The 24,865-nt window shown below is 46.7% G+C and overlaps 1 protein-coding gene across 3 annotated transcripts in view; it reads right to left on the bottom strand.

The window, feature by feature from the left end:
- Positions 1 to 24,865, bottom strand: part of SPTA1 (spectrin alpha, erythrocytic 1) — a 65,596-nt gene that overhangs the window by 29,266 nt on the left and 11,465 nt on the right. For all 3 annotated transcript variants that reach the window (XM_058700254.1, XM_058700252.1, XM_058700253.1), the window contains exons 9-27: positions 24,179 to 24,314; positions 23,977 to 24,078; positions 22,355 to 22,492; positions 21,652 to 21,762; positions 20,073 to 20,150; positions 19,770 to 19,925; positions 18,212 to 18,416; positions 16,570 to 16,751; positions 14,712 to 14,955; positions 13,354 to 13,476; positions 10,280 to 10,497; positions 9,411 to 9,503; positions 7,139 to 7,276; positions 6,219 to 6,370; positions 5,915 to 6,101; positions 4,235 to 4,336; positions 3,169 to 3,260; positions 2,241 to 2,385; positions 1,299 to 1,480 (exon numbers count right to left, since the gene is read on the bottom strand). In XM_058700254.1, coding sequence (XP_058556237.1) covers positions 1,299 to 1,480; positions 2,241 to 2,385; positions 3,169 to 3,260; positions 4,235 to 4,336; positions 5,915 to 6,101; positions 6,219 to 6,370; positions 7,139 to 7,276; positions 9,411 to 9,503; positions 10,280 to 10,497; positions 13,354 to 13,476; positions 14,712 to 14,955; positions 16,570 to 16,751; positions 18,212 to 18,416; positions 19,770 to 19,925; positions 20,073 to 20,150; positions 21,652 to 21,762; positions 22,355 to 22,492; positions 23,977 to 24,078; positions 24,179 to 24,314 — 2,784 coding nt within the window. The remainder of the gene's footprint in view (positions 1 to 1,298; positions 1,481 to 2,240; positions 2,386 to 3,168; positions 3,261 to 4,234; positions 4,337 to 5,914; positions 6,102 to 6,218; positions 6,371 to 7,138; positions 7,277 to 9,410; positions 9,504 to 10,279; positions 10,498 to 13,353; positions 13,477 to 14,711; positions 14,956 to 16,569; positions 16,752 to 18,211; positions 18,417 to 19,769; positions 19,926 to 20,072; positions 20,151 to 21,651; positions 21,763 to 22,354; positions 22,493 to 23,976; positions 24,079 to 24,178; positions 24,315 to 24,865) is intronic.

The following is a 24,865-nucleotide window of genomic DNA, read 5'->3' as shown; positions in this document are numbered from 1 at the left end:
TAACGTCCTGACTAGCAACCCTGCGTGATGCCCAAATTAAGCATCACATAGAGGGCGTCCTTCCTCTTGTGGGAGAAACAGCAAACATCCACTCTGAGGCAGAAGGGTCTTTTCTCTTGTAAACTCATGTATTCACTTAGTCAAACAACTAGGGTTCACTGGGTGCTCATTAAGTACCAAACATTGCAGAAGAGACATATTTGTGTCTCCAAGGAGCTCACACTGTAGACTGAAAGAAAACAAACAAACAAACAAACAAACAAAACACAGAGGCTAATACCTATTTTTTCAAAAACAGCCTGAAAAGCAAAAGGGTCATAAAGAAGTAGAATCAGGTCAGAGTTGTTTGGACAGGGGGGATATTATTTCTGCATATTGAAGAGTAAGATTTCGTAAAGAGAAGGAGGCAGCATTTGACTTGGAATCTGAAGTCAGAGCAGAATCTGTATATACACAGAGCTATGAGTACATATATGATTGTGGGGGGCATCTATGGATGCTATTTATTTATATTGTATGAAAAATGATAGCTTTCCAGAGAACCTGAATTGGAGAGGGGATTGCCAAGTGCAACTGCAACTATTTACCAAAACTTGCCTCCTTTTTTTTTTTTTCCCAAAAGTATTACATTGTGAGCTACGACTTTCTGGATCCTCAATTCCCAACACTCCTCCCAGGAGACTGATGAGATGGGGCAGAATGTGGAAACTGTTTCACAGATAGAGTGTATATTTGCCCAATTATGATAACGTCTAGACTCTCTAGCAAGGCGATGGAAATTCTCTAAGATTCTATCTCAACATGTCTAAGCTTATGTCTTGATACTTGTCTTGACCCCTCTGACATGCGAACTGCTGCGCCAGCTGCCCCCACTTCATGAACATGGTACACCTTTCCTATCCTTGTGCCTTTGTTTGCTAGTTCCACGCATTTGTTAGGATGTGTGTTTGGGCTGTGTTGTGTTCTACCATGGTTATCTGTGCTCCTCTGTCCTTTCTAGTAGAAAGAAAACATCCATATTCTACAGCTGCTGACATAGCTCCCTGTATACCGTCCATGCTCTAAGCTTACTTGATTTACCTAGATGGTGTCACATTCCTTCCAACTTTGGTATCCTATGGCTTGAACTACCAAGCTGGAGCTTTTTGTCTTGCCAGAGGTGTGATCTGGATGTGGACATACCCCCCAAACCAGCCATGAAGAACACCTATACTCAGACTGATCCTAGAAGGTCTATGTAGAGACCAAACATGGAAACCGCCCACCCCACTTGGCATAGTCTGCCTCTGGAGCTTTACCTGGCTTTGTTGAGGAATGTGTAGAATTGCCGGGCCTCATTTAAGTCGTGCTTACGGTCCTCCGTGCACCCTAGAAGGTCATCCCACGTCTCCTTCAGCTCCATTCCCTGGTTCTGCAGGTCACCAGCGGCATCTGGGTGGGACTCACTGAGCCGCTCTGCCGTCTCCCTCAACATGGTCACCTGAGGAGGTGCAAGGACTGAATCTCAGCAAAATAACACTTCTGAGCCCTGGCCATGTCCACTCCTCAAATAGACATCAGTGAGGTACAAAAACATCTTACTACTTCATAAAATAATGCCAACCCTTTGGGTACACACAATAACTCCCAGAAACAGTCAAACTCGACATTATCACCCTTCTTTTTAAGATAAGAAGGTGTCAGTTAAGTGACTCTGCTGGTCAGTGGCAACATCAGTTAGGAGCCCCCAAGGGTCCTGACTTTTAATGTGAAGGTCTTTTTAACATGGACATTTTCTGTGCTCTTTTTGTTCTGCACGATAGTACCAAGCCACATGATGCCCTGTGTTATTCCAGTGCGCATCTGGCAAGTTCCAGGGCTTTTTTATAGTGGAGGGGGATTACGTGCTGTCAGTTCCTCACAAAGGGAACGGGAACATGATTGGCCCAGGCTATCCTGGGTGTGGCCAGTTCCCCCTCTGTCTGAGGCTGTGGGCCTTCTGTATGGTCTAGGCACCTGGAACCCACTACAGAGGTACTTGGACAGTACAGGTCATTGCAATATGCTTTTCCCTCTGTGTTCATGGTCCTGGGCATGTCCTTTTGGTGCACCTGCTGTAGGGACAGATCTAAAAGCAAGTATGGAGTAAGATAAGGAGAGTATAAGAGTGTGGGACTGGGGAATGAAAGCAATAATGAGGGCACGGACAGGTGTAAATGAGAGGGGGGGACGTTGGGACACCTTGGGAGCGCACACCTCACCTTCTCTTCCAGAGGCATAAGGTCTCTCTCAAAGACCTCATGCTGCCGCTGAAGGGCCTGAACGCTGAACAGGTCTGAGCCAGGATCAGCAGCCCTGAGGGCCTGGAGCTTCTTCTCAATCTGCTCCTTTGTGTCATCTGCTTCTCTGGTTCACGAGAGGAAAAGACTAGAGTGAGAGTGGATTCCACAGGCAGACCAGCTGGCTCCAAGGAAGTCATTTCTACCATCATCCCTGTCACCCTTTCCGATGTGCTAGGATGTAGGCTCATTGAATTGTCCCACCAATACCTGAGGCATAGGTACAATTACCATTCCCATTCTCTATAGGCAAAACTGAACCCCACGGGGGCCATTTTCTCAAGGTTATTCCACCGCCACCTGCTGGAGCCTGTCTGCACCAGCTGGCCTGGCTGCAGAGTGCACCCTTGACTGCTTCCTGGCTTTCCACCTTCAGTCCTTCTAAGCAGCCAGACCCGTCTGCATTTTCCTTTCTCTCCTCTGCATGCTCAAAAATACACGTATACACGGTCAAGGCATTCGGTCACCATTTTTTTTTGTTTGTTTGTTTGCTTACTCGCCTATGGATGTGTGGACAAAGATTTGGAATCAGATGTAAAAAATGGTCGAATCGATAGTCAGAGCCAATGTGATAACCTGTTGCCTACTGCTAGTTCAGAAATATAATGACTTAAACCTCTTGTGTCTACTCCCCGTTGCATTAACTATCATGCAACTTGCGAATTATGCACCAGGATCCACGAACTAGAAAATTAGAGTTCCTTGTCTGGGAGGACCCCGCGTGCCAAGAAAGGAATCCACTACTGAGACGCCCAACCCCCTCTTATCTCTGTCTCAGGGGTGCTGTGCTGACCGCTGTGCGTCCCCTGCAGTCGTCAGCCTTGGGGGCCTTTCTGGGGTACCTCCTCACCTGTGAAACATCTGGACGGCATGGGCGCTGCCCAGCAGCTGTCGCTGCTCTTCTGCAAGCCTCTGCAAGGAGTCCCAGCGATTATTCAACTCCTGAAAGAAGCAGACACACAGGAGTCCGCTGGAAAGCTAACGCAGGTCGCTCAGCACTGTCCAAAGACCAGACGAGGCTTGCATCATGGCTGTTTCCACGTGATCTCTTCCGAAACTGCACAGGTTTCTTTCTTTCCTGGATAGTTTGAGCTTGGCCCTCATTCATGCTGTTAAGCAAGGGATCATTTTCCTTCCCCAAATGACATTCCAGGGTGGAACCATCAACCCTAGATCAGCAACCGATGTTTGCTGCTGCAGAGACTAATTACAGTCTCCAAAAGGTGAATGGAATACGTAGCCTTGGTAGTTAGAAGTTTTTACCATATTTCTGCATCCTAGATTGACCAAGCTAAACAACCACTTAGAGCTGTACTTCTTTATAAAGAGGAAACAGGTTATTCCTATGCACACGCCTCTCCCTCTCACCCCATGTCGACCGCCATAAAAGAGGCAGAGGACACATCTTCCCTGGTTTATGACAACCCAGAGAGCTGGAGCGGACCTCCCACTCACGTTCATCAGATCTTTTATAAAATCTTTATGATTTTAGGTCCCGATCTAAATCAGGTCTAGAATGCCCCCACCTCCCATCTCTACTGACCTATAGTTTTCTCCTTCCTTCATCCGATCTCATCAGCGCTTGTCCCTTCCACTAAGCTTTCCTGACTAACCCTTTTCCACTGTCAGAGCTTCTTAACTGCATTTTCTTTGTATTCATGGGTTTGGGCATGAATTTTCCGTGTTTGTAAGAAAAGATGGAGGTATGTGCTGCGATCTATAGATTTCAGATCAGTTTAAATATATACATGGTTAGACCGTTTGAACTATTGTCTTTGACCTTATCTGAAGCCAGCTTTAGACCTTCTGCCCGTTCTAGCTGATCTGTGGAATATGACGCTGAATGTATTTAAGTGAGACGTAGACCCCCAGACCTCAGCCTGGCGGTGAGGAGAAATGGAAGAAGCTTCACTTACCTGACGTAGCTGAGCTCCTTCTGGCGTTAGAAGCTCTTCAAACAGAAGATCATCTGCCACCTTGTTGATATCCCTCAGCCGAGGCTCATTGGCCTTCAGATCCTGGGTGGGAACATTTGTCCAAAGCGGTATAAATCCCCTTCTCAGGAATCTTCATACCTTCCGGCTCACCTCTGCCCCAACTTGACTAGATATTAAATATACTGCTAACCTCGCCTGTGAAACACAAGAAGATGCCCTCCGATCTGCTGCTAAGAAGAGTTACCTTTAAACTCCCTGACCCTCTGTGGCTATCAAGAACTTGGCAAGAGAGCTTCTATTTTTCTGGAGTGTGGAGCACATCCAATTTCCTAGATTCCTTAAAATTCTCTCCTGGATTAAGTGACGCCATTAAAGGAGTCTCTCCCTGAGCCGCATACTGTGGTTTCCAACCAGTACAAATTCCTTTGCTTTCTATAGAATTTCACAGACTAAGCAGTGACCTGCTTGCTTTAGGTCATGTTGTAAGAAACCGCTCTGAGGAGTTTAGCACCATGCCTATGGGGACGATATTGTCCATTACATTGTACAAAGGCCTCCTCGTGGGAGGCCACGAGCTTCCTCGTGGGAGTGTCATTCTTGGTGTTCTTTTATAATTTTGTCCTTGCCTCCCTTCCTTTCACTGTCCTCTTTTCTCTTTCCTTATGTATTCTGTGTGTGTATATACAATCCATATAATCCCTATTATCTATCTATCTATCTATCTATGTATCTATATATCATCTCTCTATTTATCTATCATCTATCTACCCATGTCTGCCTATTATCTATCTATCTATCTATCTATCTATCTATATCTATATCATCTATCTATCCATCCATATGCCTGTGTATCTGTCCATCTATCTACCCAGATTTCTACCTATCTGTCGTCTATCTATCCTCTATCTATCTATCATCTATCTATATGTCACCTTGAATTCTATGTAGAAGGCATCATAAGAAAAAGAAAGGAAAGGAGAGGTTTATATTTGCCACTAGATAACGTATGGAATAAATCTGTGAGAAGAGAGGACAGAGGGTTTTAGGCAGGCAGAAACTTAGAAACTGTCTAGCTGTAGGGGCACCTGGGTGGCTCAGTCAGTTAAATGTCCAACTCTTGATTTTGGCTCAGGTCATGATCTCATGGTTTGTGGGATTGAGCCCCATGTCAGGCTCTGGGATGAGAGCTCTGGAGACTGTTTGGGATTGTCTCTCCATCTCTCTCTCTCTCTCTCTCTCTCTCTCTCTCTCTCTCAAAATAAATAAATAAAAACTTAAAAAAAAAAAAAAGAAACTGCTTAAGTGTAAAGTCAGGTTGTTTTCCCACCTTCCCACCCCAGCTTCCCCCCCTCAACCTGAGCTCCCAGAACACAGCGCAGTGTGGGGCAAGTGCTGAAGAACTCAGGGAGACCAGCAGTCCCAGAAGGGTCTAGGAGCAGCAAGGACCACAGGCTGCTGAGTCAGGGACTAGTCTCCTCTGTGTTTTCCTTCTAGCTCCAATACCCAGGCAGGGATTTGAAATGTGGGACCCTCAGCAGCTCTGGGACGGATATTTAGCAAATGTGAAGTTGAACAACCGCTTAGGGGCAGGCGTGGAATAAATGGAAACAGTAGTCACTTCCAGAAAGCCGTCTAGAGGAGAAAGTCGCTCGTTCTCACCGTTTGGAACTCGTCAAACTTCTTCTGCAGCTCCCAGACATCATCCAGTTCCACACCAGTGTTCTCTGCCTTTTTCTCTTGGATCCACTCCAGCATGTCGCCCGCCTCATAGGCCAGCAAGAACTCGTTGTAGCGTTGCAGCAGGCGACATCTGCGTTCCTCGGCCCTATCGAGGAGGGAGTGGTACCTGCGCGGAACCAGGGAGAAGGGGAAGGCGTCGTGAAACACGAAACATGAGACGCGTCTTTGCCAATAAGAAATGATTAGCCAAGTACTGTCTGGGTTGGCAGCCTCCAGAACTTACCGTTTCTCAATCTGTTCCTGGCGCTCAGTGATGCTGCCTGGTTCTTCTCGTCGCCGCTGCGGGAGCGTGGGAAACTCATCGTGAGCCAGTTTCCTGACGTAGACAGCGGGCACAAAGCCTTGGTGGTCACCAGCTTCCACCTTCCACCAGTCCTGAGGAGAGAGAGATCCCCACTCCTTCCTTAGGTCTCGGAAAAACACAGGTAGGAGAGGCTTCAACTCTCATAACGAAGCCTGTAGGCGCAGGCACAGGCTGAGGGCAAGAGAAGCAAACCACTGCTTATGACTGGCGTGTGATTTTCACAGATGTTGGAGGAGGTAAATAAGGACTTGCAGGGATTGTACAAGTCAGCCTCTGAAATCAAGGATCTTGACGTGTGACATTAGACTTTTAACTACAGTGGAGGTTTTCAAAAACCTCCTTTTTCAAAAAACTCATTTGAGCTCTTTTGAAAAGAGCCAATATTTTGTTACTTTTCTCACAGATCTGTCTCTGCCACATTGAAGAAAACTGAGTGGACAAAAGACTTCTCTTTTTTCAGGGTCCCCCTAGCCCCGACCATTGGCGTCCCATCACTAGGGCCATTGGCACAGAAGGGAGACAAGCAAGGAGATGAGAAGAAAGGGACAGTTTAGTATCACAGACCTGCCATTCATAGCTTATATGTCTTTGGGCTAATTACTGAAGCTTTTTGGGTCTTCATTTGGTTCACTGTAATTGGTGTTGTAACCCCAAAATATAACTACAGGATCTTACACGATATCTGGAAGAAAGTTACAACTTAATAGACTGTGGCGATTTAAGAGAGACTGCAGTAGAAAGGTGTTGGAGGCCAAAACATGGGTATCTGGCAAGGTTGGGCGAGTTGACCGTGGAAGGGCCGTCTTGCCGACGGGAAGAAGGTCAGAAGGGAGACTCACCTTGTTGATGGAGCTGAGCAGAGTTAAGACGTCATCTTTCTTCATGGTGACTTCTCGATTGCTACGGGCCTCGAAGTCATACAAAGCCACCACCCTCTGTTCTCGGGCAGTTCCCTCCACTGGTGCAGCCTGTTGTTGCTGGACAAAAGCAGGAAGCAGATCATGTCAGACACCTGTTGGACCCAAGGGTGGTGGGTTGCCCTGGGCTGAACGGAAGGGAGAGCCTCGGGCTGGAACCTCCCACACGGCTGCCATAAGAGACAGATTGCAACATGTCGCTCCCAGAGATATTCTCCACCCTGATACAAGAAGGGACAGGCCGGCTGGGGAATATGAACACAGAGTGAGCAAGTGAGTTTGTAGTTTGTCAGAAACATGGCAAATGCTCTAAGCCACCAGTTCGTAAAGCAGGTAATAAGGGATTAAATGCACCAACATTTCAGAAGATTGTTTGAGAAAATGAAAGACCCACTATCTCTCATCACCTTCTCCATTTCCTGGGCCTCCACTGACAATCCTTCCAACCTGTTTTTAAAAAATATTTTTTTAACATTTATTTATTTTTGAGAGAGAGAGAGAGAGAGAGACAGAGCATGAGTGGGGGAGTGGCAGAGAGAGAGGGAGACACAGAATCCGAAGCAGGTTGCAGGCTCTGAGCTGTCAGCACAGAGCCTGATGTGGGGCTCAAACTCACGGACCATGAGATCATGACCTGAGCCGAAGTCGGATGCTTAACCGACTGAGCCATCCAGGTGCCCCAATCCTTCCAACCTCTTAACCCTTAAATTATCATGTCAAGAAAATGTGGGCCTTTGTTTTTATGTTTTATTTATTTTTGAGAGCAAGAGAGACAGAGCATGAGCAGGGGAGGGGCAAAGAGAGAGAGGGAGACACAGAATCCGAAATAGGCTCCAGGCTCTGAGCTGTCAGCACAGAGCCTGACGCGGGGCTCGAACCCATGGACCGCAAGATCATGACCTGAGCCGAAGTCAGACACTCAACCGACTGAGCCACCCAGGTGTCCCCTGGCCTTTGCTTTTAGAGATGGGTGACCTACAGCACAGGAAAGGCCACAGAATTTCATAAATTGAGACCATAAACTGAGATCAAAGACCTTGTATCTCTCTTTAGCAAGCAACCTGCTCTCCAAGGTATTTGATTTCCTACCGATATACTTTCTGCCAACATCACATCTCTGAGAGAAGGAACAAATTACGATCCCCCCTTTGTAAGCAATGGCTCACCCCTTCTTCAGATCAGAGCGGAGGGTGTATACCTCCCCTCACAGGCCCCTCTGGTTTTCTATCCCTCGAGTACCGCGTGTCCTCCACACACACAGACGCACACCCGTCTGCTCGTTTAGGCTCCACCGCACCAGCCGAGGACGGCGGGCACGCAGGCTCTGTGCACACATGGTTACTGGGCATACACCGCCTGTCTGTTGTCTACTCCTGGCATGTGAGTCCACAGCCTCTCCTTGGAAAGGCTGTTCCTGGTGTTTCTGTTGTTCCTTCCACTACCCCAAAGAGGCACCCCCATCCTCTTCGGAAGAAGCCTCCACTGCTGGCTCTGGCTCTGGGCCAGCCTCACATTCTCCACCATTCACATGCGCCATATCCCAAATGCACCTGGCCATTCTGTGCCCTGGTGCTTCTTGCCTAGAGAAGCCCTTCCTGTCCTCGTCTGCACAGTGAACCACCTTAAAAAAATAACTCAGATAAAGCGGTTCGCCTCAGCTGTGAGGATCTTCCTAGCCTCCATCACTCTTATTTCAGGAGAGGGGAACACTCTTTTCTTTTGAGACCCTTTCTCCTGTTCATGTATCTATCATATGCACTTATTTGCTGAAATCTCTGATTTCCTAATAGACTGGAACTGTCCTGCTGTCGGGATTATTTTTTATTCCGGCTCACATCGGGTAGACATCTAATAAATGTATAAAAAACAACTAAGAAAGAAGACAAGGAATCAGGAAGGACTGTAAGAATGAGATATAAACAAAGGATAGGAGTGGGAATATAAAAGGAAGGAAAACAGAAAACAAGAGTACATCAATGAGAACATGATCGCTCTTACGAGGAGAACCCCTTCTGGATTAAATCTCTGCAAACGCTATGAAGAGGCTACAATTTCTGCTGATAAGAACCCTATAATTTAGCATTTTCTTTGCAATTGTTTCCCAGTTATTGGAAGTAAAAGCCAGTCATAAAAAGAGTCCTGTGTCCTCTGGTGGGGATTGTGGCTTCTGGCATCTCAAAGCCAGAATTCTCACCTGGCAGGCCTCTGCCTGGTCCCTCAGGGCTTGCATACTGTTCCCAAAGGCACTCAGGTCCAACAGGAAGGCCTCGTGCTTCTTTAGAAGAGCCTGGATTTGTTGAGGAGGGATCGTTAGAATCGAATACAGGAAGAATGCTATGCATTCCTGGGGGTGGTGGGGCTATAGTCTCGGGTTATATCGGTTGTCCTCATTCTCGGTAAGAGACACTTTCCATCTATAATAAAGAGGTCTTTTGTTAACTCTAAATTGACAAGGAGTAGGAAAACAGGAGTTCGAAGGTCAACAATTTCGATATATTTGCTTAATCAAAATGAACTCAAAATAGCACGAGTGTTTTATCAACACACATCACAGCTAGTGACGTTACTGTGTGGGATTCGACATTAGCATACTTTAGATGCCCACTGCAATTATCCCCAGCACTGAAGGTTTGCTAAATACGATACTGGCTTACCATAAGGCAATGAGCAAGACCTAGAAGATAATTATGACCCTTAGGGTACATGCCTGCCCGGTTTTATTTCAATAAAGTAATTACAGCGCATATATGTTAGAACCATGGTTGGCTTGCGAAATTCCAAGGCTAGCCTTAGAAGGTTAGGATGGGACCAAGACAGGGATGGCTCTCTGGTCATGCCTTTTCGGGTTTAGATAATCTTTAAGGAATCTACAGATCTCTGTGGAATCGGGAAAATGTAGTGTACCTCTTAGGACCTGTGTCCACTCCAAGGTTATCCCTGCTGGTGAAGGCCAAATGTGTTTACTCTGGAAGCCCCAAAGAATCTAACAGAGCGTGCGGCTGTCCCGCAGTCTCGTGCCATTTGGTACGTACTAGACGATGTCCACCCCCATGCCCCCCTTACCCCAGCTGCTTCTTCATCGGCCCCATAGTTAGTGTTGTCTACAATAGGCGCCTTCTCTTGGATCCACGCTTCGGCTTCATGCAGGTCAGCCAGGTACTGCTGGAACTGGACATTGGCCTCAAGATCGTTCTGCCGTCTAGCTGCTCGAGCCTGGAGAGACTCCATGTTGTCATTCAAAGCCTTGACCCTGGAGGCCACATCTTCTGCAGCAAAGTGCCCTGTGGAGTAGTTAGTTAAAAGAAGGGTGAGTACTCCCTTCCTTGACATCACCATACCTCACTCCTTTTGGTGACCTGGGAGAGACAGAGAGGGAGGTAGGAGGACGCTACCGTGGGCAGTCCGTGTGGTGATGATAGAGGATGGGTGGATGTGTGTGGCGGTGAGTGGGGTGGTGTGGTCTGTAACACGCGGACCTGAAACAGAATACCCAGGTGTGGGTCCTGCTCAGAGTTCCAAAAACATATACCGTCTAGAGTAAACAGAAAATCCAACCGATCGTTGCTTCTGGCCGGAAGGTGCTTAGTACATAGGAACAACTAGAAAACTGGGCAGATCGCAAGATCCGATGATGTTCAGGCAACAGGCTGAGGATCGTGACTCATGAGAGAAGGGGCAGAAATGACGTGTGCCCCCCATGCACGGGGCAGTCTCTAGGCTGTGCCGGAGGGTGAAGCCGGCTATCACACTGAGCTCAGCAGGCGGACCAGAGCTGGGGCAGGTGGGACAGCCGGAGCCCAAGGAGCAGAGGGCCGAAGAAGGGTGCCGCACAGAGATGGGGCTTCGGAGGTGTGTGCCGAGGTCCCCTCGCAGGTTAGACTGGTGCCCCCTTGCGCACGTGTGTAAGAAGACCCCTCCAGGTGAGGACAAGGTGGCTGCAAAGCAGGAGGCCCCACTTCCCTGGGGCCCACACAGGGCTGCAGATAAAGTCAGCGCCCAGCAAAGTGCACTGGGATTACAACACATGAGCTGAGTTCTGGCAGAATTGCACCCCAGTAGTGGCCCCGTCTCTAAACCAGCTCCAGGATGCAGTCTTCCTTGGGGGTTCCGAGAGGCTCAGTGATTGCCATACCCAACAAACAAAGAACAGCACACCAGGTTGTACTGTAATCAAATTTCTGAAAATCAGCGATGAAAAGTATAAAAGGGTAAGAGAGAAAAGAGACACATTCCACACGGGGAAGCAGAGATTGTGGCGAGAGCGGACTTTACATCAGAAACCCCGCAAAGTCAGAAGACAATTCAGCAGTGTCTTTAACGTACGGAAAGACAGACGCTGTCTCTGAAGAATTTTATGTCTCCTGAAAATGGGTTTCAAAAAGAAGGCAAGGAGCCCCTGGGCGGCTCAGTCTGGTTAAGCGTCTGACTCTTGGTTTTGGCTCAGGTCACGATCTCAAGTTTCGTGAGTTTGAGCCCCACGTGGGCTTTGCTCTAACCGTGCAGAGTCTGCATGGGATTCTCTCTCTCTCTGCCCCTGTCCTGCTCTCTCTCTCTCTCTCTCTCTCTCTCTGTCTCAAAATAAATAAATAAACTTAAAACATTATTTAACGGTCACCCTTTCAGATACTGAAACGGAAAATTTTAAAACAAAAGAATAGACAAGTGTATATTCTATTCACCGTTAGAACAAAAGGGCATTATCACACATCATGCAGGGAACCTCACTGTGCATTTATGAAAGAAAGCCTATGAAAAAGGCAAGTAATGTGTTAGCATTATTATGAAACCCACAAAACCACAAGTGGAGAATCACTACTCTAAACTAAACACACATACACACAACTCCCCTAGACACATACCCCACAGAACTATCGCTACTAAACACATATGGAGAGAAAAATGGCATCACAAAAAAATACATGATAACCCAAAGACCGTGGAAACTGGTAAGGAGAAGTAAATAACAAGATGCTAGATTTAATTGTAACCATATTGATAATTGCATTAACTGCAAATGGTCTAAACGATCCCAATAAAAGGGAGAGATTATCAGATTGTGTAACATAAATTCAAAGCTTAACTGCATGCTGTCTACAAGAAATCTGCTTTAAACGTAAAGAAACAGAGTACGAGCAGAGATAGAGAGATATATATTGTGCAAAGATGAATCAAAGACAGCTGGTGTGACTGTATTAGAGTCGTGCTAAGTAGGCTTCAGGGTATGACCAGGGATACGGAGAGCTATACCATAACGTTAAGGATTTAAATTCATCCAGAAGGCACAACAAGCCTAAATATATCCGCACACAATTAACATAGCTTCAAAATACATGAAACGGAAAATGATAGAACTGAAAGAAATAGACAAAATCCACAATTACAATTGGAGATTTCAAGGAAAAAAAAATAAGGTGAATCACTATAATAACATAGCAACCACAAATGAATCACTATTGAGATCTGAATTTTTGCAGAGCCATGTGAATTTTAAACTATACTTTCGATAACTGGATCCTGGCTGGCAACGATTTATTCTTTTTCTGGCCCCAATTTATTCTTGAATCAAGGGAGAAACAATCCCAGTGTAATCTACTGTTGCTTGGAATTTGATGCTTGGTTTTGAGCATCATATTTAAGCAGTAGGGGTTTCTGAAGACGGGAGGCCAGGAGGGAAGAGACATATCAAGACTATATAAAGTAAGGGATTTAAATAAATGGTGCTATTTACCATCAAGACTGTAAGACATTGGGAACCTAAGGCAAGTCTTCACAGATCCGGAAGCTCCCAAGTGGGGAAAGGGTGTGATCTGTTTTATGGGGCTTTAGAACTTCAATTCTAAATTCTGCAACTCCTAGAGAATATATCGGTTATTGGCATAAAATATTTTCTTTATTGGCTTAATTGGAAAATAGAAATGACTGGTTTGTGAGGTAGGAGGGTTCCTATTATTGGAATATATAAGCAACATTGTGTCATCATTGCACCTGTCAGAAATGCCCAAGGGGAATTTCTGCATTGAGGGGGAAGGTGGATCATTTGTATCTTTCAATTCCCATGAAGCCCTAAAATGGAACAAACTTCTTCCCTTAAGTTTAACATAGTGATGATTGGCCAGTTCAACCAGAACTGATCGTACCTTCCTCTACCATTTTGTTTCCCCTCTCCGTTATCGTTCGGACGTGTGGCTCATGATTGGCGATGTCATCCTGGATGACCTGGTGTCTGTTCAGAAGTTTCTTGGAGGCAATCAGGTCCTTGCCTACAAAGAAAAATAATTTCAGGGCTTGGTGTGGTTCTAGTGTAGAGAATAAGAAGAGGCTGTCTATTTCTTTGTAACTCTTCGACCTACAAGTTCTTCTTTTGAGGTTGTGATCTCTGAGTGCACTTCCCGAAATTTATATTATTTGTCTGAATTAACTTTGCTCAGCGTTGTTCTTCCCCTTGCCTCTTTGTGCTGAGAAGTTTCAATTCCTCATTTTACAAAAGACGATAAATAAATCACTGTTCTCTTCCGAAGATAGGTAGAGAGGCGAGTAACTCCTCAGCTAAAACTTCCAATATCTTGCAATCAATTGTCTTTCATCAGATTACTTTCTAAAAGGTAGGCTCTTGCACTGACTAATACCCACGGGTGTCAGAAAGTTATTAAATCTTCCAACTTAGGTTGTTTCACCAAGAAAATGGTGTGTTATCTGTCTTGAAGTTTTCTTAGTTAAGATTAGAAATGACATATAAATGCCTCCCTTGCTGTTAACATTCACAAGCACCTCCTAAGCGGTATGCATGCTTAATTTTCCTCCACCTTCTTGGCTCCCGAGTTCCAGGTGTTGACTTTACCCTCCCCTGTCTCCTGTCCACGGGTTCCTCCCTCTTCCTTCAACATTCCCTTCCTTATACTTCCCACTAAATGACTTTCCAGAAACTGTGCCCATGGACTCTTCAAAGAGGTCTTTTCTCTTCTAGAAGTTTTCCCAGACTGTCGTCATCATCGGCTTCTCATAGACGTGGACACTGAGTTCTCCTTCCACCTGTGGCCTCCCACTGATGAACTGACAGCTCCTTAAAGACAGGAAGTCTGTACTTTCTCTGCTGTTCTGCCCCCTTTTACCCTTTCAGAAGCGCAGATCATTACGAAAGGGAGGCACTGACGCTACGGACAAAATCACTTGGCACCTTAAACACTAACCATGGCTGCTCAGCCAATGACCTTGGCAATACGTTAGAGTAAGTAGCAAAAAGCTGAGCACTCCAGCTCTTCCCAGAGGTCTTCCATTCACGACACTGTTTGTGACTTATTCTAGGAGGTAAACTTTTCAGTATGAATTTTTTTAAAAAACCTCCTATGGAAGACTGGAAAATATTTTCCCGAGTGTGCGGGGAGAAAGCTGAGAGTAAACCCTGAAAGCACCCCCACCATTGCGTCCCAGCTCTCTCAAAAGGTCTGCATACCTGGACCTCCCCCGTGGCTCTGCCCACTCATGGTCAAGGACTCACCAAGGTAGGTGGAAGCCACGGAAGGCTCTGTCTCTTCTATCCAGGCTTCCTCATCCTCTGTGTCCCTGAACAGCTGCAGCAGGTGCAGAAAGTCAATGAGCTTCTTTTTCCGGGTGGCCAGTGGCTCCTTCAGGGCTTCAAACCGGGACACCAGGGACTCCCGCCTTGCTTGTATGTCACCAGCATTGGGATGGCCTATTCCTTCAAAATATGCTGCCAGGTCTGTGAGGCTGTCCACCTGATCCTGAGGGAGAGACGGAATAGGTGTCAGGAAATCCCATCATTTAAATGTTTTTTTTGTTTTAGATTTATTTATTTCTGAGAGACAGAGAGAGACAGAGCGCAAGCAGGGGAGGGGCAGAGAGAGGGAGACAACAGAATCCAAAGCAGGCTCCAGGCTCTGAGCTGCCAGCACAGAGCCCGACGTGGGGCTTGAACCCACGAACTGTGAGATCATGACTTGAGTCAAAGTCGGACGCTCAACTGACTGAGCCACCCAGGCGCCCCAGGAAATCCCATCATTTAGTAGAAAGGGGTGTGGGGGGATGGCATGGGGAGGTCGTGGGGAGAATCAACTCCCATTGGTACCGCGTGACGACTTCTAATCACATCCGTGAGACAGTGTGGCAGGGGTCGCTAGATTGAGGACCCCTTCTTCACCTAAGAGCTATTTGTAGGAAAGTAATTCTTAAGCCACTTTGCAGAAAGACTGAATATGTATAGAGCGTGCCAAGGGAATCAGGGAAACCACAATAATCAGAGCCTTAACTGTCGGGGAGTGTTAATAAATCGTGGCCCTGAGCAAAACAGAGCTCTCTCGGCTCCCCTTCTGCTCCTTTTCTCCCCTTAACCTGAGCTGCAGCTATAACTAACACGGGAACTTGCCAGGCTGAACTTGGTTGTGTAGCAGGAACAATGCCCAGGGGATGAAATGTGAGGCTTCCAAAAGGAATGTTGCTGTTTTTGTCACCTCATTTCAACCTCCATCAACCGCCCCCCCCCCCCCCACACCTGCCACCATGGGGGGCAACCGAAGAGTCTGGGTTTGTTTCAAGTTTTCTTTTCCTGTAGATTACTCTGTCTGTCCCAATTAACCCAAAGAGCGGACATCATAAAAGTCTATTTTAATAAGACAGAGCAGTAGGACTTTCTAGGGAACAACAGTCATTTTCAAATACAAGCTAGGACCCCAGGGGATGAGAAAGTGAGTTAGCTAGAAGCGGGCTCTCCGGAACATCGCACACAGTGTCTACACTCTAACCGCTCCATGGATGAGCTTAGGTCACAGTCTGGTGGGGTGTCAGGGGGATAACCCCGAAACTAAGAGCCTAACGTATTTGCATCATAGTCCTCGCCCTGCTGGCAACGTTCTCTGTGACCTCGTGGAAGCCGCGTCACCACTGTGGGCTTCAGTGTTCTTAACTAAAACATAAAAGAAGTGGGATTTGAGATATTTCCAAGCTTTGCATCCCAGGGTGCCGGAACAGGAGGAGGCAATGTTGTCCAAACCTTCTCGTACAGGTGAGAATCGGGTGAAAACACACACCGGAGGTGACCTAACTAGTGAGTGACGAGCCGGAATACGAAGCCCAAGTTTCTGGCAGGGAGGGTGTGATGCCAAAGGTAGGAGAGCCCACAAAGCCCCACGAGCCACGGGGTTCTGACAGAGGCCACGGGCACCCAGCGCCATGGCCACGTTAGAGAAGATCTGAGGAAGGGGCAGCTGGCCAGCTAAAACTCAGGCAATTTTACCTTTGGTGCCTCGCTCTCTTTTTCTTTCGAGAGTTACTTATCACGAGTGTGCTCGGAGCACGTAGGGGTGCCCCGGCCTACCGCGGCCAAAGGGCTGGCGACCCACCTGGCGGGTGGCCACAGCGGACTCCAGGAGGCTGTGTTTCCGGAGCAGGCTTTGGATGTCTGCCAGGCCTTTCCCATAGTCCTCGGAGGCAGCCTGCTCTTCTGCCTTTTCCAGCCAGTGTTCTAGGTCCTCCGCGTTGTTCTTGAACTGTAGTTCCTGGTTAGCGTCATGCAACTGCGTCCCTGGAAGAAGGCGTTTGGATTGAGACAGGGGCCATCGCTTTCTCGTTACACAATGGCACACCTTCCATCAACGTAAGGAGGAATACAGTATGTTGATGTTCTGATGAGAAAAAGTATAGATACCCATCCCGGACGTGGTTATACAAAAAAAAAAAAAAAAAATCACCTTGAATTTGTAGAACTCGGATGGCATTTGTTTTTAAATAGGGTAGCGTTCATTCTCAAAACAAAGGTACACAATCAGTTTATTCCCTGGTGACTTACAGTCCCCCTGTATTAGATTTTAACCATCCTGGTTATTTTCCTACAACGTTTATTACTCTCTAATGAGGCCTCCTTTTCAAAGGAATCTAAACCCAAGTACCGCATTTCTCCAGGGAAGGATAAAATCGGGATTGGCTCCATTTGAAATTTCGAAGTGTCTTTTTTATAAATGTCTTTCTCAGAACATTGCCAGTCCTTCTTAGTCCCCATCATGAGCCACGCCTCATGATTATCTCTTCCAGAAAATGCCTTGATCATCCACACTGTTCTCAACTAAACGCTTCATTCTTTGACCTTACAGCAATTATTTGCATTATATCTGTGAGGCAATTTATGTGTCCCCTGATGGGGGGGAGTAGCAGTGACGTCTTACTGTTACTGTCAGGTTAGATTTTCCCCTAAACCCAAAATTAGAATGCTATCCAACAGAATGAGCCTGGCACATCTCTCCTATAACTAGGGCAGAGTCATGTCTATAGATGGAGTCTGCATCTAACAAGGAGGTTATTGACGGGAAAACCTCCTTGTTTGTGTCAATTTACTACAACTGATTTTCTTTTTTTTTTTTCCAATATATGAAGCTTATTGTCAAATTGGTTTCCATACAACACCCAGTGCTCACAACTGATTTTCTAGAGAAAAGAAGTTAAAGGTGCCTAGAGATTATTCAAGTAGACATACGGCGATTTGTTTTTAAGAGCTTACGGCAGAGCCTGAACACTCTCAAGGAGGCAAAAAAAGCAAGTCGTCAAGCCCTATTTATAAGAATAAATTTAGCAGGAGCATCACATGTGGTGCTGACAGCCTTAATGTCTAAGTTAATAACCCGGGTCATAATATCTCATCTATAGAACCCAAATATGTGGAACTTGAGTTAAGAAGTCTAGTTCTAGGTGCGTAGCCAATGTTGGATTCATGGCTCCAGAATGTTTATTCGGGAGAAAGAAAAAAAAAAGTGGGAGCAAAGTGAAGAAAACAAAAGTAATTTCGCTTAAACCTACATACGTGAAGAGAACATAAAACTGTCCATATCTAATGCTGTGATAAATTCGGGTTGGATTGTAAAAACCCCTTGATCAATACAGGAAGAGACGAACGGCATTCCTTCTCACGGTGGTCATTCAAGGTAGCAAAGGTGAAAAGGGTAGGTTCCAGAATTTAGGAAGTAGCCTTTGACCAAAACCCTTGCTCCTCACCTTTCTGCTCCATGGCTGCCAGCAGCTCCTTCCAGAGACTGACAACCTCAGCCACACGAGCCATCACCTTGTCCGAGGCGTAGTGATTAGCCTCAATCATTTCCTGGCCAGTTTTCTCCAGCGTGTGGAGCAGGCGTTGATTATCTTGCAACTCCTTTTTGAAGTCTTCTTGCTTTTTAACCCGGCTCTTCAAGTTCTGAGTATCCTGAGACAAGACCGAAGACAAGGAAACTATTAATCTAAAGAATGGGGAGCAGGAATTTTGAGGATAGGGGTCACTTGTCCTTGTAAACACAACGGCATTAAGGAAAGGAAACAAGGCAACAGTCGTGGTCCGAGTACTGAGCCAGAGAAGGTTAGCAAACTCACGTGGCCATCCCCTCCATCTATCCACACAGCACATGTGGCTAATCGATTCTTACACGTATTTCTACAGAGCCTAGATAACTCCTGAAGATTAATTTTGAATAAGGCACGCCATGCAAGTATAAACAATCAGAGAACCATCATGAAAGGTGACAAGTTTTCCTCATTCCTGTCCTGATACTTGAACCATTCACCCCTTTGCCCCATCTGGAGAAGATCTGTTTACCCTCCATTCCCTGGAGGCACAGCTCCTCTGAAGAATGCAAACACAGATTATGGAGTTTTACAAAATGAAAGGTACAGATAAGATGCTCAGGATCAAGGTATACACTGAAGACCGAATGAAGTCAAGAAAAGTAAATATTGTGAATAGATATTGGCCTAGAAATTAAGAGACTAATTCCAGCCTTGACTGTAAATGTGGAAGTTTATGAGTATGTATACGTGTATGTAATAGTTTATATTACATAACACCAATGAGTGAAAAATACGCATGTTACACAACCCCAAGGTAGAGAAATCTATGGGTCAGAGGTAACTCAAGAATTTGCCTAAGTCGCATAACCTGAGACAGAACAGGGAGAGAATTCAAGCCCAGGTTCACCTTCTCCAGAATTCATGCTTCAAACGCTTCTGTTAAACTGCCTTTTAGATAACTGTGTAACTTTGGGCAATTCACTTTCCAATTCAAATCCAAATTCCCTTTCCAATTCAAATTTTATTGGTTTCTCATCAGTAAAAATAAGGAGCCATTCCCTTCTAGATAGGAAACTGTGTAACTCTGTATTATGTCAAACCTTGAGGTTACATTTAGGTTCCTAGTAGCTTTCAGTAAACGTGAACATCCACCAGGATCGGACACAGAGTGTTCCTATTCTAAAGGTGCCCAGGAGAGCAGCAGAGGGGGCCAAGGGACAATAAGCAGCCTAATAAAAAACAGTCCCTCCTTTGCCCCGTTACATTACAGGACATTAGAAGTTGTGCCAGGGAAGAGGTGAGAGGCAGCAGGGCACGGGAAATCCAGAAGCCAGACTCTTGGCTTTCAGCTTGATATTGCGTCTTGAGGGATTCATGACGCTCCTCTGTAAAGGAGGCTCGCCTGTTGAACACTACTGTCCTTTCCACGCTAAGACTTTCGTCCCCCGAAACTCAGTCCTGCTGAGTGTGCCCAGGATCTGAAAACCCCGCTTACCTTGTAGTCTTCATCATCGGCCAACTTTTTCTTCTTGTTGACCCAGTTCTTTAGGTCATCTGAGTCCTCATACAGTTTCTGCAGAAGCCACGAATCCTCCAGCAGTCTGCGCCGCATGGCAGCCCGGGCACGTAGGGCATCCCGCCGGGACAAGAGCTACAAAAGCCGTGACCACACTCATGGTCAGCACAGCCAAATATGGACACCTGAGATTCACTGCCCACCTCAGTGCCCATGCCCCCAGCGCCTCCCCTGGCCCCTCGGCACAAGCAGGCAGATGTGCGTCTGTGGCCTCGGACGTACGCTATCCCGGAGAGCAGCGATCTTCTCGGAGTCATAATGGTCGTTATCGATCAGCTTGGTGGCATTGTTGTCTAAGGTCTGAAAAACAGAAACGATAAAAACTGGAGTGGTTTTTCTACTGGGGCCCCTGAGTCAGTGGCCAGCATTTGGCCAACTGTAGACAGGAAGCCTGGAAGTGTGAGAAGAGTACAAGTTTTGGGATTGGAGATCTGGGTACTAGTTCCGACCTCTGTCACAACTTCTGTTTCAAAAATGTATACCTGACAAATTAATTACCCATTTATTCCATAATATTTTTAAAATCTAGTTTATAGTATATGAATTTTGGTGTCACTTGAAGGTGAATATTTTATCTATTCTGAAGTTTTCAGGAGGATGCACTGTGGATATAGTCATGTCCAGTAGCCAGCACCTTCTCTCTCTCTCTCTCTCTCTCTCTCTCTCTCTCTCTCTCTCTCCTCTCTCCCCCTATCTGTTATACATCTGTATCTCTAGCTGCATGGGAACAAGTATCCAAAACGTTTACTCATATTCATTCATCAACTCCTCAGATTTTTAGAGCTCAGAATGGGTTAAGGGATCAGGAATAGGAAAGTAATCTTAAAATAAATGAAGCATGGGGGCAGCTGAGTGGCTCCCTCGGTTAAGCGTCCAACTTCAGCTCCGATCGTGATCTCACGGTGTGTGGGTTCAAGCCCTGTGTCAGGCTCTGCACTGGCAGCTCAGAGCCTGCTTGGGATTCTCTCTCTCTCACCCAAAAATAAATCAATAAACGTTTATAAATGATATCATTTTTAAAAGAATAAATTATTTTAGCTTTTACCCGTGACAATCAACAGAGTGATCACATGGACTGATAAGAGACCATAGTAATCTCCATGTTGACTGAAGATTGATTGACAGACAGGGCTTAGAATTTTATTGTTAGGGTTGTTGCTGCTGGTTGTGGTCCTATATGCAGAGGTGTGTGAGTTAAAAGCCAGCACCAGCCTAGGAGACAGCCAAAGACATAGAGTCTACTGGACCAATAAAATCTTCCTGCACTTGTCTGAGCCCTGCTTATACGTTGACCAGTTCTGGGACATGGTAACGTAGGCTTCACAGGAAGACCGTGGTTGCATTAGATGGGAGACACAAAGCCGAGGATATACAGGAATGCATAGATGTTACTTAGGCATCTAGATTATACCAGAGAAAACTAAATGGAGACATTCCTGGAGAAGATAAAGCTAAATAAGTAATACGTTATAAGTAAAATACCTTTCAAACTTCTAAGTAATGGTTCTCTATCAGATGTGGATCCAATAACAACCATCCACACTGTAGAAAAAATAAGGCAGTCCTGCAATTCATCGGAAAATGCGAATGGCCAAAATCTTTAAAAACTTTCGAAATAACGCTTTGTGGAACAAGAAATGTGATGGCAAGATGGGTATGAATACTTTTCTGGATGTTTCCTCTTTTAAAAATAATCCTCACGTTATGTCTGGCAGTGACACGTGGTCCTCTCTGAGGACGGGAGTTGTCTCATGACGCAAACAAACATGGAGGCAGCGCCCACACCGGGGGCGCTTCTTACTGTGATCTTCTCCTCCTGGGCATTGAAGGCCTCCTCAAAGTCATCATGCTTCTGCAGAAGGGCTTCCACGCTGCCCAGGGAGTTCCCCAGGTCCTCATCTTCCAGGAAGGCCTGTAGGAGACAGAGAGACACATCTCCGTTCTCCTCACTGGTGAGAATCATTGCTTTTGGAACACCTCTGACACAGGGACTAAGGATGGAAGGGAGGTGGTGGGAGAGCAAGGTGGGATTAGCACATGGCGGGGTGGTGTGTGGGGACCAACCTCAAACAGCAGGAACTTCAGATGCCTTCCTAAGCCTCCCGCACACTTTACCACCTCTGTCTCTGGGTCTGTCCACATAGAATCCGCCCGGCCAATCCAGGCACCGTTCTGAGCCCCCAGCGCTGCCTCAAGAGGACCCCTCACCTCCTTCAGGACATCTCTGCTTAACCCTGACTCATCACCACTTTCTATCCCTGATCCCTTAGCACTTTGATACACATTTGGCCTCCTGTTGGCTTGCGGTTAAAGCCTCTCTGCTGTGTATTTGGGTATTTTTCTAGGCTTCTGTTCATGAGGGAATTATAAGAGCCTCATGGAAAGGGCTTCTCTCTTCTTCTCCCCACGGATCACCCTCCAGGACCTGGGACAAGCCCCAGCCCTCAGCAGCAGCTGTGAGGGTACCGATGGCAGTCCCGTGGTAAAGGGTCCCCTCCCGTTACCTCCTGTCGGCTCATCCAGCTGTCCACCTGCTCACTGTCACGATAGAAGAGGTGTAAATACAAGCACTGTTTGTACTGATGATTCCGCTGGTCCCACAGCCCTCGCAGGGCAGCCCAGTCGCTGGCGAGTATGGTCATCTTTGGAAAGGAGGAGACAACGTGAGCGTCCAGTCAATGCCAGGCCTTCGGAAGGACACGCAAATGAACAAGAAGCGGGCTTTTCTCCGCAGACGTCAATGTCTAGGTGAACAACGTGGCAGGGAAATGAGGGTAAACGCCACAACAGAGGCACAACGATACGCTTAATACGTAGAAATGACGGAGAAGAGATGAATTCCGATGGGAAGAAGCGGGGAGGAGAGTGTGGCAGGTGTTGCACCGAACAGGGATTTAAAGGGTGGGGATGGGGACCGGGATCATAGGAGGGCACGGGGATGGGGACCGGGATCATAGGCGGGCACGGGGATGGGGACCGGGATCATAGGAGGGCACACCATGACAGCATCATCACTCCAAGTGATTGTTAGATAATACAAGTGTCCCAGAGCAAAGTGCAGTGTCTAAAAAAGGTGGACGCTGGAGGAAGGTGACGCTTATACAGCACGTAAATGATCGTTCTGAGAAGTTTGCATTCCCTTCTGAAAGCCAATAAGAACCCCCAAGGAAAGAGAAAGGTGACATTCTCAAACCCATATGAGCCTTTTTCTCCTGCTCACACGTCTGCCCAAGGAATCCCAGTCTATTGGCAATGCTGCTGTGCTAAGTCCAGCAAAAAGGCAGCACAGATTTCTCAGGCTCCCAGGATAATAGGCGCATTTGCAAGGATCTCGGTTTCCTTTGGCAGAAAATTGTTAAAAAAACGAAAATCCCTATTTTTTATTTTTCCCAGAGAGTTCAGGGTGAATTCAAACTATGGCCATCTCAACCTCACCCACCCCCAGCACTGGAGGCTGTGATTGGAATCGGATGAAAGGCAAAGAGGCTGCAAATCTTATTTTATTTATCATCCCAAGGAGTTTCGGTGACTCTGCGTCTGAAGCAAAATCTCTCAGGGGTCAGGGGGATGAGGTGAGTCCTTGCGATTCAGGAGGAGACGATCATGGCCAACCTGATTATTCAGCGGGTGGGATTCAGACTGTGTAAAGCTTTCCTGTTATTTAATGTAGATTTGAAAAACACAGGTATAGAAAAATCAGTGCGATTTGAGGTTGTCGAGAGGGGAGAAGAAAGCCAGCCGTGGGCCAGGCACCTTAGGGAATCCAAAGATGCGTAGGTAGTGTCCTCAAAGAACTTACAGTTTAAGGCGAGTATGGAAAAGAGATAAAACAGCACAGGTATGACAAGGCAAATGGTATGGAGGTTTTCAATTAGGTAGAAGGCGGGTCGATGAAACTTGGTGGGTTCGGGAAATAAAGGCTCAGAGGTGAGGAAGCACGCCTCACGTCCTGAGAATTTCAGATGACTCATTTCAGCTGAAGCAATATGTGAAGGGAGCATCTCAATATTGAGAGGTCGATATGACTTCTACCCTCGTCCTGTTCGGAGATGATCATGTTATCTATCATGAGATTCAGTGGGGCTAAATGTGTATCATAATTTCACACACTGTTAAACTGGATTACCTTTTCCAGAACTTCATCAGAGGCTTCGTGACCGACGTCCAGCAGATCCCGACCAGTCTCCTCAGCAGATTGGAATCGGTCATCATAAGAGTCAATCTCGTGCTAGGGTCACAAGATGGAATGTCTTAAAATTCAGCAAGAAACCTTCTGGGGGGCTTGGCGCCTCCCTCTTCCTCCTCGTGGGGAGGCTCTTCTTCTCTACCTTGTGCTGCCCATGCCTGTCCAGCAGGGCCTCCCCACCAGCCACATCTGTGGGCAGCTCATCAGCATTGATCAGAGCAGACTTCTCTTTCATCCACCCTGAGAGCTCCTCGTAGTCAGATAAGAAGCGCTGATACCTGCAGGGAAGTTAAGGTAAAGGGCCAGAAGGAGAAACCAGGTAGGTGTGAGCAGACTTGGGAGCCTGGGGTTAGGGTTGGGTTGAGCTGAGACGTCCAACGTGCTCCTCACCCTTATCCCCGCCCCCCTCCCACTGCCCTGATGCACTGCCTGTTCCTTTAATGGTGCGGGCTGTCCCTCACTCCGGGCTGCAGACTCCCCGGACGGGTGCATTGTTGTGTGACGAGGCACAGGGGCCCTGCTTCTCCAACATCACAAGGTCGCACCTACCCCGGAAGCACTCGAACTGGAGTAAAGCACTTTGGCCAACGAGGCCAAAGTATAAGCCCTGACATGTAAATAACAGGAAGCAGCTGGTAGGAAAGGGGACCAGAGCTGGGGTTAGAAGCCCTCATGCACCTTAGCTCACCCTTGACCCTATTCATAAAAACAAAACCACGAAAACGGTTACTTAGTCAAACATTTAAATGCTCACCAGTTACTTTGGGATCATAAAAGTAGGATGAACACTGTCTTCTGGGGTTTTAACGATTAACCATAAACATTAACT

The sequence above is a fragment of the Neofelis nebulosa genome, chromosome 15 (genome assembly GCF_028018385.1).
Source record: "Neofelis nebulosa isolate mNeoNeb1 chromosome 15, mNeoNeb1.pri, whole genome shotgun sequence".
NCBI lineage: Eukaryota > Metazoa > Chordata > Mammalia > Carnivora > Felidae > Neofelis > Neofelis nebulosa.
Note: the sequence above shows the minus strand (reverse complement) of the source record. Positions and strands in the feature narration are given on the sequence as shown.